This window comes from Theropithecus gelada, chromosome 16 (genome assembly GCF_003255815.1).
Source record: "Theropithecus gelada isolate Dixy chromosome 16, Tgel_1.0, whole genome shotgun sequence".
NCBI classification, from domain to species: Eukaryota; Metazoa; Chordata; class Mammalia; order Primates; family Cercopithecidae; genus Theropithecus; species Theropithecus gelada.
In genome coordinates, this window is record NC_037684.1 from 13,752,239 (window position 1) to 13,771,740 (window position 19,502).

General features: G+C 40.3%; 1 protein-coding gene across 1 annotated transcript; it reads left to right on the forward strand.

Annotated features, from left to right (window-relative positions):
- Positions 1-5,437: 5,437 nt before the first annotated feature.
- RNFT1 (ring finger protein, transmembrane 1) lies at positions 5,438-18,556 on the forward strand. The gene is made up of 9 exons (XM_025363262.1): positions 5,438-5,631; positions 6,955-7,412; positions 7,605-7,681; positions 10,040-10,140; positions 12,047-12,200; positions 13,112-13,270; positions 14,256-14,321; positions 16,661-16,762; positions 17,700-18,556. Exons 1-9 carry the CDS (start codon positions 5,576-5,578, stop codon positions 17,832-17,834), a joined length of 1,308 nt encoding a protein of 435 aa, XP_025219047.1. The 5' UTR covers positions 5,438-5,575; the 3' UTR covers positions 17,835-18,556.
- The last annotated feature ends 946 nt before the right edge of the window (positions 18,557-19,502 follow it).

Below are 19,502 nucleotides of genomic sequence, written 5' to 3' on the forward strand. Positions count from 1 at the left end.
AAAAAAAAAAAAAAAAAAAAAAAAAAAAAAAAAAAAGAGAAATTGTCCAGGTCAGGCATGGCGGCTCACGCCTGTAATCCCAGCACTTTGGGAGGCCAAGGTGGGTGGATCACCTGAGGTCAGGAGTTCGAGACCAGCCTGGTCAACATGTTGAAACCCTGTCTCTACTAAAAATACAAAAATTAGCCAGGCATGGTGGTAGGCTCCTGTAATCCCAGCTACTGGGGAGGCTGAGGCAGGAGAATCACTTGAAACTGGGAGGTGGAAATTGCAGTGAGCCGAGATCATACCAATGCACTCTAGCCTGTGCAACAGAGCGAGACTCCATCTCAAAAAAAAGAAACAAACAGGCCGGGTGCGGTGGCTCACGCCTGTAATCCTAGCACTTTGGGAGGCCAAGGTGGGTAGATCATCTGAGGTCAGGAGTTCGAGACCAGCCTGGCCAACATGGAGAAACCCCGTCTCCACTAAAAATACAAAAGAATTAGCCAGGCATGGTGGCAGGCGCCTGTAATCCCAGCTACTCGGGAGGCTAAGCCAGGAGAATTGCTAGAACCCTGGGGGTGAGGGTTGCAGTGAGCTGAGACAGCACCACTGCACTCCAGCCTGGGCGACAGAGTAAGACTCCGTCTCAAAAAAAAAAAAAAAAAGGAAACAAACAAATGAGCAAAACTTACAGCTGATATCCTGACATCCTTAATGGTAAAAGGTTGAATGTATTCCCCTTAAAATCAGGAGCATGGCACGGATGTCTACTGTCACCATTTCTATTTAATTTATTAATAACATCACATTGGCAGTTACAGTTAACACAATAAAGCAAGAAATAAAAGACACAGGCATCAGAAAGGAAGAAGCTGTTTCTGTTTGTAGACAACACTGTCTACAAAGAATCTACAAAAAAAGGCTCTGAAAATGCATAAATGAGAAATAGGCAATGTTATTCAAAGTCACAGCTTTTACTTCAAATTTTCTATCTCCAGATCCTTACATCAAATTGCCAACTGGCTATCTTCACCTGTATGTTTCCCAGGAACTCCGAAGACTCAGTATTTCCAAGCCAAATTTATTGATATCTGTCCAAACTTGGTCTTTCAGAAAAATTCCCTATTCCTCTGGTAATGCCACCAATTTTCTAATTCTAATATAACTTCCCAATATTGATTTATCCATCTATCCAAGCTAAAAAATGAAGATTTGTCTTAGACTATTCCTCTTACCTGCCCCATATACTTGGTTAGTTAGGCTATCAGTTAATCTTGTTATGAAACCAACTGCCCCAAACCTAGAGGCTTAAAAGAAAATAATCTATAGGCCAGGGATGGTGGCTCATGCCTGTAATCCCAGCACTTTGGGAGGCTGAGGCGGGCAGATCACAAGGTCAGGAGTTAAAGAAAAGCTTGGCCAATATGGTGAAACTCCGTCTCTACTAAAAATACAAACATTAGCTGGGCATGGTGGCAGGTGCCTGTAGTTCCAACTACTCGGGAGGCTGAGGCAGCAGAATAGCTTGAACCCAGGAGACAGAGGTTGCAATGAGCTGAGATCAGGCCACTGCATTCCAGCCTGGGTGACAGAGCGAGACTCCATCTCAAAAAAAAAGAAAGAAAGAAAAAAAAAAAAAGAGAAGAGAATCTATATTTCCTATAATTCTATGTGTAGACTGGCTCATTCTAGGATGGCCTCACACATATGTTTGGGGCTTCAACTGAGAATGCTGAGACAACTGGGAAGGCTGGGAGAGCTAGGGACACTCTCAAAGTGGTCTTATCTTCTAGGAGGCTAGCCTTGATTTAATCAAATTGTGGCAAAGGGTTGCCAGCAGTAAGAGTGTGAATCCCAATGTGGAAGAATTTTTCAAGTCTCTACTAACATTACAATTGCTATTGTCCCAAGGGTCAAAGTAAATCACTTAAATCAGTCTGGGAGGAGGTTACCCAAGGTTATGGACATGGGTAGGTGTGAAAAATTGGTGTGGGTACTGGAGGGGGCGACGGAGCTTAACTGCAACAATCTAGGACACTTAACCCTACTGATTCTATTTCATAACCTCTCCAATCTCATTCTTCCTCTTGAATCCCACTTCACTGACAAGTTAAAGACCTCATCTTGTACCTGAACTACTTACAATAGTCTCCTAATGGAACTTGCATTGCTACTATTAGCATATGAATTTTCTGAAAAACACAAATCCAGTCACACAATTCTGTTGCTTAAAACTCAGTAGCTTCCCTTTGGCCATTAGAACAAACTACTAAGTGAGGCCCACAAGGTCATTTTCTAGCTCCTACTTACCTGACTTACCTCTTACTACTCTATGCACCCTACTCTTCCAAATATGAGGTTGCAGTGAGCCAAGATTGCGCCACTGTACTCCAGCCTGGGCAACAAAGCAAAACTCTGTCTCAAAAAAAAAAAAAAAGATTTCGTCTTACATATCACAAATTTAATAAAAGATTTCTTGCCTGACAAAGTTAAATGCTTCTACCTTTTGCTTCCATTGCATCCCACAGAACCTTCAATTAGAGTGTTTTCTCCAAAACACTAATTATTTGTTTTCAGGTCTAACCATTTCCATCACCATGAGATGGAAACTGTTTTTTTTTTTTGAGATGGAGTCTTGCTCTGTTGCCCAGGATGGAGTGCAGTGGCACAATATTGCTCACTGCAACCTCTGCCTCTGGGGTTCAAGTAATTCTCCTGCCTCAGCCTTCTGAGTAGCTGGATTACAGGCGCGCACCACCAAGCCTGGCTAATTTTTGTATTTTTAGTGGAGGTGGGGTTCCGCCATCTTGGCCAGGCTGGTCTTGAACTCCTGACCTCAGGTGATCCGCCTGCCTCACCCTCCCAAAGTGCTGGGATTACAGGCATGAGCCACTGCACTTGGCCCTAATTTTTATATTTTTAGCAGAAATTAGAATTAGAGTTTCACCATATTGGCCAGCCTGGTCTTGAACTGCTGACCTCAAGTGATCTACCTGCTCTGGCCTCCCAAAGTGCTGAGATTACAGGTGTGAGCCATCGTGCCTGGCCTGAGACTCTTTATTATGTCTCTCTCTGCAATATCTAGTATTATTCTTAACACTCAGTAATTGGCGAATGCTTTTTGAATTGGTTAATTAAAATTAAAATGTCTATTTCCAACAGTCCAGATGCCAGTGGAAAGAAAGTGGGAAGGGATAGCATTAGGAGATATACCTAATGTAATGACGAGTTAATGGGTACAGCACACCAACATGGTACATGTGTACATATGTAACAAAGCTGCACGTTGTGCACATGTACCCTAAAACTTAAATTAAAAAAAAAAGAAAATTTATCAGATAATGCCTGTCACCAGGTCAAATTTTATCAATTCAGTACTTTCTTTCTTCAAATATGTCACGTTTCAGTCAAGTTACTTAGGTGAAATGCAGCTCCAAGGGCACTAATAAACTTTTAATATACCTTCAGTGTTAGGAGTATGTTAACAGGAGAAATTTTTTTTTTGAGACAGGGTCTCACTCTATTCCCCAGACTGGAGCAATAACGGCTCATTGCAGCCTTGACCTCCCTGGCTCAAGGGATCCTCCCACCTCAGCCTCCTGAGTAGCTGGGACTACAAGCCCTTGTCACCATGCCCAGCTAATTTTAACATTTTTTTTTTCTAGAGACAGGGTCTCTCTATGTCACCCAGGCTGCTCTCCACCTCCTGGGCTCAAGTGATCTTCTCACCTCAGCCTCCCAAAGTGCTAGGATTGTAGGAATGAACCACAGTGTCTGGCCAAGATGAGAATTTAAACACTACATTTGGTATTCTAAATTTACAAATGTACCAAACGTACCAAAATTATCAGTGTACTAATACATACTGGTGCTCTCCATTGTGGCTGTGGCTGAATTATATGATATTCTTTTTTTTTTTTTTTCTCTGTTTCCTAAATTTTCACACATTTTGAAGTTTAAAAATATCCACGACATAGTTGAAACGTTAGAATACTTACACAAATCTCCTCGGAAAATTTACTATAGTTTGGAGTCTGACTCTCACCCTTACTGACCCAGAAATCTGTCAGAAAGATTTAAATTAGTAAGCACAGAGAGACTTAAGTATGCCTTCCACCACTGCCGCCCATCCCCATCCCCAACAAAAAAAGAAAGCCAATTTTTTTTTTTTTTTTTGAGACGGGGGTCGCCTCTGTCACCTAGGCTGGAGTGCACTGCAACCTCCGCCTCCCGGGTTCAAGGGATTCTCCTGCCTCAGCCTCCCGAGTAGCTGGGATTACAGGCGACCGCCACCAAGCCCAGCTGATTTTTGCATTTTTGCATTTTTAGTAGAGACAGGGTTTTGCCATGTTGGCCAGGCTGCTCTCAAACTCCTGGCCTCAAGTGATCCTCCCGCCTCGGCCTCCCAGAGCGCTGGGATTACAGGTGTGAGCCACCACGCCAGGCCTCAACTTCACTTTTCTTTTTTTTTTTTTTTTTTGAGACGGAGTCTGGCTCTGTTGCTAGGGTGGATAATTCCGGCTCACTGCAACCTCCGCCTCCCGCGTTCAAGTGATTCTCCTGCCTCAGCCTCCTGAGTAGCTGAAATTACAGGTCCCGGCCACCACGCCCGGCTAATTTTTGTATTTTTAATAGAGACAGGGTTTCACCATCTTGGCCAGGATGGTCTCGATCTCTTGACCCTGTGATCCACCTGCCTTGGCCTCCCAAAGTGCTGGGATTACAGGTGTGAGCCACCATGCCCAGCCTAAACTTCGTTTTCTTAATGATCTTTTAATTTTAGAACAGTTTTAGATTAACAGAATTTATTTATTTATTTATTTTATTTTTTGAGACCGAGTCTCACTCTCTTGCTCAGGCTGGAGTGCAGTGGCACGATCTTGGCTCACTACAACCTCCACCTCCCCGGTTCAATGCCTCAGCCTCCCGAGTAGTGGGGATTACAGGTGTGAGCCACTGCGCCCGACCTAAACTTCGTTTTCTTAATAACTTTTTAATTTTAGAACAGTTTTAGATTAACATAATTATTTTGAGGGCAGTAGGGTCCTCTATACCCCACACAAGACAGGTTTTTCAACTCTAACTTCTACTTCCACCCCACGCAGACTCTCCGCACCTCTAGCTTCTCATCTGTCTGGCGAGGCCTGATCCTCACAGACCAACTTCACGATTGTGAGGAAAGCTCAGCTCAGACCAAACGTCACCGCCCAGACAGACACAACTGGGTCAAGCGTCAAGCTCGCGGACACCCGAGCCCGGAAACTCTAACACTCCTCCAGGGGTTGGTTCTCGAAGCCTGAACATTTTTAACCTCAAAACGCCCAGGATCTCGGAGGCTTGTGGTGGATGCCACATAAATACATAACTCGTAACAACCACTTATTGTTTAGCGCCAGGCCTGCAGGTCTTTCTCCTGCGCAACCCCTCTCGGCGCGGCGCGGGGGCGGGGCTGGGAGGCGGAGCAGGGGCAGGGTGCGCGCGCGTGAGAACGTCCGGGGAGCGCGCGCGCCGCCGCCGACGCCGCCGGGCTGAGAGAAGAGCTTGCGGGGTGTGCGGTTGATGGCTCCGACTGAAGGGCTGGAGGCGGCGTATGCCGCTGTTCTTGCTGTCGCTCCCGACACCTCCGTCAGCTTCTGGTCATGAGAGGTCAGGCCTGGGGGAAGCGGGCAGAGGAGGAGGCGGCGAGGGGCCGCGGCGCAGGGGGCTCTGGGGAGAATAGGCACTCGAGGCTCGGACGTGGGTGGAGAACTCTGCCCTCGGAGATTCCGGAAGAGTTGTGTTGACTTTTCTTCCCTTTTTTCTCCTCTTTCTTGTCTGTGCATGAAGGAAAGTGGGAGGGTTCTATGTTATTTATAGAAAAGACACTGAAACCCTGCTGTCCAACGTCGCTCTTCAGAGTTTTGACGAAATAACACCCGTGGCGTCGGGGCCTCGGTGAAAGCCTTTAGTGAAAAGCACTGAAACCCAAACCGCCAGACACGGTGACTGCACCACTGTTCAGTCCTGGGAGTGAAATAGAATGACACAGAACATTCCCTGAAGTGAACTCTAGCCTCCTCCTAGACAAACGGGAAAAGCACGGCGGCGTGGGATAGGCTCTGCGTATTGTCAGCTGGGATGCCCACTCTGTTCTTCTGGTTCCAGGAGGTCCACACTGGATCATTTGTTAGAGAGATCTTTCTCTGCTAGGGTCCTCTTTCCTCACACCGCTCGCTCCGTAATACATACACCACCGACGGTGGCATTTTATTAGGTTGACTGTGTAACTGTGCTTATTCAGACTAAAGAGTTACCTAGCAATTACATGGTGACTCCCCACAGTATCTATGCTTTAAATGTATTTAGGTAACATTCTTTTGCGCGGGGAGGTAATATTCTTGGTAGCACTATTAATTATTGGAAACTTTATGAGCTTTGGGAAAGCTGCTTGAGCAGAAAATGTAATTTGTAGGTCACCTAAGTGCAGTGTTTATTATTAGTTACCTCTGATGATAGTAAGGCATTAAGATTTAATGTCGTTTTTCTTCCTAACATTTCCAACCATTAAAAAATACTGACTCACTCTTCCTTATGAAACTTCTTTGATGTAGAAGCTACATCAGAGATGAAACTGCTCCAATTGGGCAAAGTAAATGTATCAGAGTATCCACTGAGGACTGGTGCTTATTAACATCTGCTGGGCACCCATACTTCATGACTGTTTTGCGGATGCCTTCTGACATTAGGGAACTGAAAGCATTTGCAGCTCAACTTTTTTTTGGTAGCAAATGTTCCCTAAAAGATCATTTGTGTAGGGCAGCAGAGCCTTTGCATTAAGGGAGAAAGGAGGACTCCAGTGATAAATACCTGAAAATTCATCTGCTGTGATTATTTGCTACTCCTGTAGTGAATAAAGGATACCCAGTGAGGAATATACTGACGGTATTTAACTGCCTGTTTACTTAGAGTATTTTCTATTTGATTTTTTAGGAGACAGAGCCCTGAAGCAAAGACATCTGGGTCAGAGAAAAAGTATTTAAGGGCCATGCAAGCCAATCGTAGCCAACTGCACAGTCCTCCAGGAACTGGAAGCAGTGAGGATGCTTCAACCCCTCAGTGTGTCCACACAAGATTGACAGGAGAAGGGTCTTGTCTTCATTCTGGAGATGTTCATATCCAGATAAACTCTATACCTAAAGAATGTGCAGAAAATACAGGCTCCAGAAATACAAGGTCAGGTGTCCATAGCTGTGCCCATGGATGCGTACACAGTCGCTTACGGGGTCACTCCCACAGTGAAGCAAGGCTGCCTGATGATACTGCCGCAGAATCTGGAGATCATGGTAGTAGCTCCTTCTCAGAATTCCGCTATCTCTTCAAGTGGTTGCAAAAAAGTCTTCCATATATTTTGATTCTGAGTGTCAAACTTGTTATGCAGCATATAACAGGTAGGGCATAATTGACTTGTTTTCATTCCTAAATTCAGTTAATTTTCTTTCATTATTGGTAATCTACTTAATGCATTCAGTTACTTATTTTCTGTTAGCTTTTATTATTGTGTATGTTTTTAATTTATGTTGTTTATATAATCCTCTTTGATTTTTTTTTCTTTCAATTAACTGGAACTTATTTTCTAACAGGAATTTCTCTTGGAATTGGGCTGCTAACAACTTTTATGTATGCAAACAAAAGCATTGTAAATCAGGTTTTTCTAAGAGTAAGTATAACAAGCAACTAAAAAATTATTAACTGTTTCTCTCCATAGATTTTAGAGAAATAATTTTGAGAGAAATAGGAAATAACTTTTGAAAGAAATAGGAAGTAATGGGATATATTGTAACACCCATGATATATTGAATTTGTTATCTAAATCCTGGAATAAATTACCTCTCCTAATGCTGAATTCCTTCACTTTACCTTCTTTGTAAGAAAAAAAAATTGGTTACTGTTAAAGAAAAAGTAGTAAAAAGGATTAAAAGAGCTAGAACACACAATTTGATCTGATTTGGTAAGTCCTTTCACATTGTATGAGTTACTTTGACCATACTAAGTAATATCATCATTAAAAACTTTTAGTGGCTGGGCATGGTGGCTCACACCTGTAATCCCAGCACTTTGGGAGGCTGAGGTGGGCAGATCACAAGGTCAGGAGATCAAGACCATCCTGGCTAACACGTTGAAACCCTGTCTCCACTAAAAATACAACAAATTAGCCAGGCATGGTGGCATGTGCCTGTATTCCCAGCTACTCGGGAGGCTGAGGCAGGAGAATCACTTGAACCCAGGAGGTGGAGGTTGCAGTGAGCTGAGATCGCAACACTGCACTTCAGCCTGGGCTACACAGCAAGACTCTGTCTCAAAAAAAGAAAAAAAGACCTAGGCTGGGCGCAGGGGCTCATGCCTGTAATCCCAACATTTTGGGAGGCACAGGTGGGCATGATCACCTGAGGTCAGAAGTTTGAGAACGGCCTGGCCAATGTGGTGAAACCCCATCTCTACTAAAAACACAAAAATTAGCTGGGCGTGGTGGCGCTTGCCTGTAGTCCCACCTACTTGGGAGGCTGAGGCAGGAGAATTGCTTGAATCCAGGAGGCAGAGGTTGCAGTGAGCCAAGATCGTGCCACTGCAGCCTGGCGACAGAGTAAGACTCTGTCTCAAAAAAAAAAAAAAAAAAAACTAAACCCAAGGAATTTTTCCGTAACATAAGTTACACGAGCCCTAGTTATATAAATCATTGGGAAAAATAGGATGAGTTTCTAAAATTTCACCTTTAAGCAACTTTAAATGGCTATGCCTGTGTAAAGTATGCATTCTGACCTGGAAATTTATAGTTAAACCTCTCAAACTAGAGAAATCTTCATGATCTGAAATTAGTAAACTTCATTAAACTTGACTTTAAAAGTGAGATTACAGGAAAGGCACAGTGGCTCATGCCTGTAATCGCAGCACTTTGGGAGGCTGAGATGGGCAGATTGCTTGAGCCCAGGAATTGAAGACCAGCCTGGGCAACATGGCCAAAAAACCCCAATTCTACAAAAAATTAGCTGGGCGTGGTGGCATGTGCCTGTAATCTCTGCTATCTGGGAGGCTGAGGTGGGAGGATTGCCTGAGTCCAGGTGGTTGGGGCTGCAGTGAGTTGTGATCATGCCACTGCACTCCAGTCTGGGTGAAAGAGTGAGACCCTGTCTCAAAAAAAAAAATAAAGGGAGATTACAACTACTTGGGAGGCTGAGTTGGGAAGAATGCTTGCGCTTAGGAGTTTTGGGCAATGTGTCGAGACCCCATATAAAAAAAGAAGTGAGATTAAAACATTAATTTATTAAATTCTTATAATCTGGGAATTTTTAAAATATAAAACCTTGACAAGTGAATCAAGGTTAAAATGCATTTTGAAATTTTCTTTTGTGGGTGGGTCCATTTTTTTTTTCTGAGACGGAGTTTCACTCTGTCGCCCAGGCTGGAGTGCAGTGGCGTGATCTTGGCTCACTGCAACCTCTACCTCCTGGGTTCAAGCAATTCTCATGCCTTAGCCTCCTGAGTAGCTGGGATTACAGGCACGTGCCACGGCGCCTGGCTAACTTTTGTATTTTTTTTTTAGTAGAGACGGGTTTCACCGTGTTGGGCAGGCTGGTCACAAACTCCTAACCTCAAATGATCCACTGACTTCGGCCTCCCAAAGTGCTGGGATTACTGGTGTGAGCCACTGCCCTCGTCCTGGGTGGGTCCTTTATGTCAGCTTGTGGAAGACCTGGCTTCTTTTTTTTTTTTAATTTAATTTAATTTTCCTTTTTTTTTTTTTTGAGAGAAGACTTGGCTTCTTTGAAACATAGGTAATGTTTTTCATACAGTGAAGAAACTTGTATTTTAAACATTTGTTTAATATATGAGTTGTGTTTGGTCACTAAAGTTGTATAAAACAGTAACTGTGATGATTATGTACAGTTTAACAGATATTCTATATTAAGATTAATTTAGAAAAATATTCTAAGTTAATAGTCATTAAAGTAAAACAGTTTAATGATATTTAAAATTCTGGCAAAATCAAAGTAACATTATAAAATTGTTTATCTTTCAGGAAAGGTCCTCAAAGATTCAGTGTGCTTGGTTACTGGTATTCTTAGCAGGATCTTCTGTTCTTTTATATTACACCTTTCATTCTCAGTCACTTTATTACAGGTAATTAGAGGTCCAAATACACAATTACATTTTTAATGTAATCATATATTTCATAGCACTTTGTATCTTACTTCACATAGTACTTATTGTATTCAATTCAATTCGGTTTTTAACTGTCTCCTTTCACAAGTGAGAGCTTTTTTGAGGCGGAGTCTCACTCTGTCGCCCAGCCTGGAGTGCAGTGTCTTGATCTTGGCTCACTGCAACCTCTGCCTCTCAGGTTCAAGCAATTCTCCCATCTAAGCCTCCTGAGTAGCTGGCACCACGCCTGGCAAATTTTTGTATTTTTAGTAGAGATGGAGTTTCACCATGTTGGTCAGACTGGTCTTGAACTCCTGACCTCGTGAACCGCCTGCCTCAACCTCCCAAAGTGCTGGGATTACAGGTGTGAGCCACTGTGCCCAGCCTCATAAGTGAGAGCTTTAAGTGACTTATTCAGATTTTGTATCCCCAGTGCCTTGTCACATAGCAGATGCTCAATAAATATTTAATTTTTTGATACCTGAGTTTTTGTTTATATATTCCATTTTTTTTTTTTTGAGACGGCAGTCTCGCTCTGTTGCCCAGGCTGGAGTGCAGTGGTGTGATCTTGCCTCACTGCAAGCTCCGCCTCCCGGCTTCACGCCATTCTCCTGCCTCAGCCTCCCGAGTAGCTGGAACTACAGGCGTCTGCCACCACACCTGACTAATTTTTTGTATTTTTAGTAGAAACGGGGTTTCACCATGTTGGCCAGGATGGTCTCAATCTCCTGACCTTGTGATCCGCCCGCCTCAGCCTCCCAAAGTGCTGGGATTACACACGCGAGCCACTGCGCCCAGCCATATATTCCATATTTTTAAAGTACCATTAGGTTGTTATTGTTGGTCTTTGTTTCTGAAAGTAAGAACACTTACTAAATGACAGTAGCTGATAAGTTTCCATGTCAAATGGCAGTATTCTGAATTTTCAGCTTTTACTAGAATATTAGAAGACCTTGTTTCACTGGAGTTGGAGAGATGGGCAAATCTGGGATATAGTTTGGAGGTGGAGCCAGTATCCCTCAGATGGACTGGATTGGGTAGGTGGGTGGAGAGAAGCAAGAATGGCCTCTGGGTTTTTAGTCTAAGCAGCTGGCTGGATGGTGGTGTCATTTCATTGGGTTGAGGAAGGAACTGATTTTGAGGAGAAAAATCAGTAATTTTGTTTTGAACATGTTAAGTTTGAGAGGCTAAGTAGAATTGATAAGAAAGTGGTACCAAATATATGTCATGAACTCAGGGTAGAGGTTAAGGCTATAAATTTTGGTATCAGGAGCATATGGTTGATATTTTAAAACCACAGGACTGGACAAAACTAACCCAGGAAAGAGAGAGTGTAGACAGAGAGCCCAGTACTGGACATGACCACAATTAGAAGAGAAACAGCAAAGGAGACCAAGAAGAAACCAGCAGTGAAATATGAGAAATAGAAGAGTGTTGTGTTAAAAGTCTAGAAAGAAAATTATTCAGGGAGGGAAGACGGAAAAAGAGAAGTGACCTTGAAATTTAGCCATACAGAGGGAGTTGATGATCTTGACAAGCAATTCACTGAAAGGAAGAGATGGAATCTTAATTGGAATTGGTTAAGAAAAACATGGCAGATGTTTGGTATTGATGAGTTTTTCTCGTTTACAGGCTAGAAAGGTGTCAACTATGACAAACTGAAGACTTTTTCCTTATTCTATAAAGGGAAGATCTAAAATCCAAACATTCTAAAAGTCTCTCTAAAATAAGCAAAATGATCCTCCATTCCATTATTGTGAACTCTGACATCCTGCCAAATTCATATTTTTTACATATCAAAATATTTGTAGCAAATTAAAACCCTTTATTAATACTTTACCTTTGTATGTTGCTCTGGTAAATTCTGATGTTTTTCTTTTGGTAGCTTAATTTTTTTAAATCCTACTTTGGACCATTTGAGCTTCTGGGAAGTACTTTGGATTGTTGGAATTACAGACTTCATTCTGAAATTCTTTTTCATGGGCTTAAAATGCCTTATTTTATTGGTGCCTTCTTTCATCATGCCTTTTAAATCTAAGGTAAGAAACTAACTTATGCTTTATTGGAGTGATGTTAACAAATCACATTAATGCTATTTAGTCTTTGTTTAAATGAATCCTCCTTTTGGAATTTGTCAGTTTGCTAACTAGCTTTAATTATCTGTATTATTTCAGCTTGGCAACCATTTGTTGAGGCACTTGAACCTGATTATTAACCTATTTGGATAAAATCAGAATTATATTTGCTTCAGAATAATTTAAAAATCAGTCCCCACATCATATATGGGAAACTATTTAGATTTGTACTTCTGTTCTCCAAGGCATTATCAATTGACAGTTGACTATATACAATTATTCAGTGGTTTCCCATAGGCAGTTAAAACTTTTAAATTTTTATAGTCAGCAAAAACATACTCACATAGGTTTTACTTGCAATATACATAAAACATTTTCACTACATATATATATATATATATATTTTTTTTTTTTTTGAGACTGAGTCTCACTCCGTTGCCCACGCTGGAGTGCAGTAGTGTGATCTTGGCTCACTGCAACCTCCCAGGTTCATGCAGTTCTCCTGCCTCAGCTTCCTGAGTAGCTGGGATTACAGGTGTCCACCACCACACCCAGCTAATTTTTGTATTTTTAGTAGAGTCGGGGTTTCACCATGTTGGCCAGGCTGGTCTCGAACTCCTGACCTTAGGTGATCCGCCCGTCTTGACCTCCCAAAGTGCTGGGAGCCACCATGTCCAGCCTAGAAATTCTTTCAAAGCAGACCACTCAGTGACTGTAATATGTGAGAACCAGCTTGAGGTTCAGTCATAATCATGAAGATTAATTTTATAGTTATTTATATTATTGTATCACATACTCAGTGTTCTCAGTCTAGTATTGTTTGTGCTATGTAGTTAAGTAGTTTGGGTAGATCTATTTGTTTTCTTATTTTTTAGGGTTACTGGTACATGCTTTTAGAAGAATTATGTCAATACTACCGAACTTTTGTTCCCATACCAGTTTGGTTTCGCTATCTTATAAGCTATGGGGAGTTTGCTAACGTAACTAGATGGAGTCTTGGGATATTGCTGGCTTTACTCTACCTCGTACTAAAAGTAGGTAACATTACAAATCTTGTCACTGCATGATTCATATTAATGATTACTGATATATACTACTGTTTTCCTCTTTAACAGTTCTATAGTTTATCTTTGTATCACTAGTTTGAAGTAATAGCAGGTTCTATTTCTGTTTAGAAATGGAGAAACAGAAATAGACTATCTTAAACCAGCGGTCCTCAGTTTTCATTGGAGGGAACGGGAGTAGACTTTCACATAGCATGGATTATCTAAGTAGGGAAAACAAGTGGAATAGAACATACCCATCCTCGGTAGTAACACTGTCACACACATAATTCTTAAACTAGTAGAGTACCTTGCCCTGTTCGCTCCATGCCTGTGCCCCTCAACCTAATAATCACTTTCTGAAACTTTAAAATCTAAATGTTGGCCAGACGCGGTGGCTCACGCCTGTAATCCCAGCACTTTGGGAGGCCGAGGTGGGCGAATCACGAGGTCAGGAGTTCAAGACCAGCCTGGCCAACATGGTGAAACCTCATCTCTCCTAAAAATATGAAAAAAAACTAGCCAGGCATGGTGGCGGGCGCCTGTAGTCCCAGCTACTCAGGAGGCTGAGGCAGGAGAATTGCTTGAACCTGGGAAGCAGAGGTTGCAGTGAGCTGAAATCATGCCACTGCACTCCAGCCTGGGCGACAGAGTGAGACTCTGTCTCAAAAATAGTAATAAAATAAAATCTAAATGTTAAAAACATGAATCAGATAAAATTACTTTGACTTTGACATAGTTGTTTGTATTTGTCTTGATCAAATTGTTACTCTAGGTGTTTAAATGTACTTCAGCTTGCTGAGATGGCTCAAATCTATAAATTGAATAAAATATTCAGCACAAAATGATTACTTGTGACATATAATGAGCATTAAGTTAATATGAGGATTTGATGTTATGGGGTTTCAGCTTTGGTTTTTGGGTTTAGCAGATAGGACTGTTGAATTAATAAATGATCTCTTACTTCCCTTTTCAGCTTTTGGAATTTTTTGGGCATCTGAGAACTTTCAGACAGGTTTTACGAATATTTTTTACACAACCAGTAAGTACTTTTTATCAGTTAAGAAAAACACCTTCACCATTCTTCATTGCTAAAATTTTTTTAGTTCAGCAGTTTTACAAGAATGGATTTCATAAATGGATGATCCTTTTCTTTTACTTTGATGATTTTCTAGTACTTTGGCACTTGGGGCTATAATAATTTAGGAATTTTATCTCTATGATCAGATTCTTGAATCACACATTGACAACCACCTGCTAATTGTTGGAGTGCTTATATATTTGAACTTGTCTCTTGCCCCTTCAATCCATTTGACATTTTTAAGGGCTTGTAAACCCTTAAAAATCTTATGAACTTTTGTTCCTCTTTTTTAATCCACAAATGGGGGCTTTGCGTGTTCCTATTAACTCCTTATTCACCTGTGAAAATCCTTTGACTATAATTTATTGTGTATGTTTAGAAAGCTCATTGCCAAAAATCATGTCTCTTGCAGTTTTCTTACTGGAGCAAATTTCCCCATTGCTCGATTATATGTGCACAAATAAGTTCATGGCATGAAATTTAAAATTAATTGAGACTCTGATGTCATTTATAATATGATTATGTGATTCTATTGATGTTGCAAATTGCAGTGAAAGGATGTCATAGAGAACCCTAATTTACTACTTAGTAGCCTGAAAGGTTCCCAGTACCTACATGTGGTCACCAGATTTCAGGGTTTGATTCTCAACTTTGCAGTCATTTCACTAGGGCCCAAGGAGACTGACTTAAAAGAATGCCAACAGAGTAATATACTGTAAAAAAAAAAAGTTTTATGTTTACAAAGTAAACCAGACTAACTGGCCAGGGCATCTTTTCCCTAAGATAGAGCTAGCAATGTAGAAACAAACTTTGCTACATCCTATGTAAGCTTCTTTCTCTAGACAAGACATAATAAAATTCAGAGAGTTCAGCTTTGTCCAAGTCAGTTCAACTGATGATTATGTGAGCATCAACCATTTTACTATAATTGGTCTTGTAAGATTTGTGCCGAAATACTCTCAAGAAAATACTCTGATATTCTTTCTCTGAGACAAACTAGAGAGAGGATATCAGTCATCAATACTTTGATTTGTTCAAGTCTCCTTTACCAGGGCAATGGCAGTTACTATCTGGAGAGGGAGTCTCCAAGATGCCAGATGAGTAATGTTTTAAAAGCTTGTCAGCATAATTATCTGCACATGTACTTTGCTAAATGATACCTTACTGAAGGGAAATTGACACCAAGATCATCTAACAGTATTCTGACTTGTTTCTGAAATCTTTATCACCAGTCTCAAAAAGACCTAACTTTTAGTATCTTTTTCCTTTGAGTTTTACTTTGATTTTGATGTTGTTAGCCTGAGACGTTTAGTACAAGAAGTTTACGTAACTTCAGATATGTTAAGTCATGTTTTACCCTCATGACCGTGACTGAACTTGGGTGTTTTTACATCTCTTTAGTTACCTCTTCCCCATCATTTCTACAGAAAGCAGGTTTCATCTGTAACATTTTGATTTCTCCAAATTTCACTGAGGGTTATTAACATCACATCTAGTTAATGACTAAGTTCTGAATCTGGTGAGGAAGTTAAAATCTTAGAGACGAGAAACTTGTTATTAGGACATTAGAAGAGAAGAAAATTCAAATAATTGCGTTTTTGCTCAGTTAGTTTTCACAGTAGTTATTCTACCCAAGCGACATTTACAGTTGCAGTTTCTCTGTAAAACTTTTTCATGTTTAGCACTAAATGCTTTTTATAATTTGGAATAATTTTTAGACTTAGTGGCAGAACACTCTTCAGTGGTCCCTAAGTCGTCTTCATATTGCAGTCACTTGGAGACCTTTCAAATAATAGATTACTGGGTCACATCCCAATATGTCTGGTCCTACTGAATCAATATTGAATCTATTTTTAAAGCAAGCTTTCCACATGAGTTACATTCAGCCAGCCAAGCTCTGGCTGGATTGATTTTATGAACCACTGCTGCAGGTAATAAGTGAGCTCCATTTGGCAGTCCAGGGTCAAATAATACATGGCTATAGATTTTATAATAGTTATGTTTCAGATTGCCTAGTCTCTTAAGCCAGTTATGTTGAATTTGAAGCACTGTCATCCTTTGGAAAGCTAGTAGATCTAACAATCTTCCAAAATCCTATTATGTATTATTTAATGATTTCATCTTGGTACACTCAAGAGGTGGTTCTGTATATGTAGTTCAGCTTTGAAATGTTTGTATCCTTTGGGAAGGTTTTCAAATGCCTGGTTCCAGGGAGATTTGAGAAGTACAGCATCACTTATGTAATTTGAGAACAGGAAAGAAGGAAATTTGTAGATGAACAGAACTTACTATCTCCATAGAGTTATGGAGTGGCTGCCAGCAAGAGACAGTGTTCAGATGTGGATGATATTTGTTCAATATGTCAAGCTGAATTTCAGAAGCCAGTTCTTCTCATCTGTCAGGTAATTATATTTTTAAATTTAAAAACCTAAATACAACACTTTTCTGTGACTTGCAAAAGTCACATTTATGTTTGTTGTAAGGCAAAAAAAAAAAATCTAGTGTTTAGTGGAAGGTAGCATTCAGTGTACATACTAGTAATTTATTCATTATCGGGGATTGGTGGATTGGCTTTGTCCCTTATATTCTGAAAATTTTTATGCAGAGGAGTGTATGAAAGGGAAAAATAATTTAACTGGCAGATTGAATACCAAAGTGATTAAAAAACAGGCTATTTTTATAATTGGATACTAGCCATTTAGAACAACACCATTTGTTACTGGATTGTGGCCCTTTCCTACACTTTATGGCAGTTACTAGTAACTCCAAGACTTTAAGCTGTTATCACGCTTAATCTTAAAGGTGTCACCTAAGTATAACTTTTATGGTTAAATGGATGGTACAGCCAGAACACTAGTGCCAATCATACTGCTCTTTGCTTCTTGAATATCTCATACGTTCTCCATTTTCACAATTGTAAAATGAGGGGATTAGTGCTCTTCAAAATCCCTTTCAGGCTGGACACAGTGGCTCACACCTGTAATCCCAGCACTTTGGGTGGCCCAAGTGGGTGAATCACCTGAGGTCAGGAGTACAAGACCAGCCTGACCAACATGGTGAAACCCTGTCTCTACTGAAAATACAAAAATTAGCTGGGCATGGTGGTGGCAGGCACCTGTAATCCCGGCAAGTTGGGAGGCTGAGGCAGGAGAATCGCTTGAACCTGTGGGGGGCGGAGGTTGCAGTGAGCCGAGATGGCGCCATTGCACTCCGGCCTGGGTGACAGAGCAAGTCTCCAGTCTCCATCTCAAAAAAAAAAAGAATCCCTTTCATTCCCTACAATGTGATGGATTTAAAATTATTATCAAGTATAAAATCTAATTCTTAATTCCATTACAGCATATATTTTGTGAAGAGTGCATTACCTTATGGTTTAACAGAGAGAAAACATGTCCACTCTGCAGAACTGTGATTTCAGACCATATAAACAAATGGAAAGATGGAGCCACTTCATCACACCTTCAAATATATTAAGTTGTATAAACTATTAAGGCCACAAAATACTAATGTCATTTGGTCATAACTTCTGATAAGGCATCAGAATGATTTTCAGGGCTGCAAGAAAAATGTTTCCAGATGGTTTTAGAATGTAAGACTTATGGTCCAATTCACCAAAAGATTAAATGAAAGAACCCTATTTTAAAATATATATAATGTTCAACCTAATGTATGTGTAACATTTATTCTATTCTAATTATTTGACAGGTAACTGCAGTGTTAAATTGTAAATGTGTTTTCTTAATGTTACCCAAAACAGCAATTTGAAATTAGAACTAGTGGATTTAGAGAACTCAGGTATTCTTTCCTGACATTGTTTTCAGAATAAAGAATATTTTTCATAATATTTTAAGATACATACTATCTAATAGTAGAATTTTGTTCAGCATTGACTTTTATAATTCCCATCCTAAAAATTAATATTTTCATAAAATTTTTATTTTTAAATGAAAATTCTAAATGTTATATTTTATCAGTAACAGATTTTCTAAGTGAAGATTAATTTACTGAGGATGATACATTTTAGTATTGTATTATTCTCTGTAGTAAGACTAGTAATCAGTGAAAATAAATGGATTCATTTTGTCTGTGGACATCATAAATTCTTCCTGCCATCAGCTTTAATGTTCATGATCATGCTTTTTGTATAGTACCATGGAGTATCTTGAAGTAACTATTAAAATAATTCATGTGGATTACAAACAGCTGGCTTACTTCATGATTTGAATAGTATAAAAAACATGGTGGCTCACACCTGTAATCCCAACACTTTGGGAGGCAGAGGCAGGAGGACTGCTTGAGCCCAGGAGTTCAAGACCAGCCTGAGCAACATCCCATCTCTATTTAAAAAAAAAAAGAAAAAAGTTTCAAGGCAGATGCCCTAAAATCTTAGAAGAATTGCCCTTATAATTAGTTTTCTCCATAAAAGTTTTGGAATTTTATGCTTGAATCACCATCAATTGGAAGATTAAAGCTTGCACTGAGAGGTGGTCATGAGGTTTTTATAGTGTGGTTTTTTGCCTCTAGGTATTTGTGCAGGGCATTAGAAAAGGGAATGAAGCACTTTCTCCCCTTGTTACCTCTAAGGAGGAATCTGAAATCTAAAACATGTCTGAAGGGCTGCTAGTGCTTATATCTAAGTTTAGAGTACATCTATCAGTTTGTAGTCGAGGAAAAGGTGGTAGAAAGGAGAACTTAGGAAGCAGAGATAGAAAACAAATTTGCTGTACCGGTAAGACAAAAGCTAAACCAGCACGTGGATTAATAAGGATACTGACCAACTGGTTATAGAAGGCACTTTCATGACTGTATGGCCATCCAAATTGACAAATGAACATTAGCAAGCCTGTACCTTTTTTTCTCCAGGTAAATACTACCACGTTGTAAGGACAACTGTATTCAATCATAGTATATTTCACTTTGCTATCTACTTTGAGACCCACTACAAATATTTAAATGGCTTTGTGGTGATGCTAACAGTTGTATTATTTAGGTATACAGCAGAGGATGGGTGAGAAAAACAATTTGGGATTACAATTCGGCTGTGAAGGATAGCCAAGATGACTTCCTGTTCAAACACAAGAATAACATTTTACTTCAGCCCTATTACAATACCTATGTAATACATTTGTTTACCCTGTAACT

Coding starts and splice junctions, on each gene's coding strand:
- RNFT1 (XM_025363262.1), top strand. CDS start 5,576: ATGCCGCTGTTCTTGCTGTCGCTCCCGACACCTCCGTCAGCTTCTGGT. Junction 5,632..6,954: donor TCAGCTTCTGGTCATGAGAG/GTCAGGCCTGGG, acceptor TTGATTTTTTAG/GAGACAGAGCCCTGAAGCAA. Junction 12,201..13,111: donor TCATGCCTTTTAAATCTAAG/GTAAGAAACTAA, acceptor CTTATTTTTTAG/GGTTACTGGTACATGCTTTT.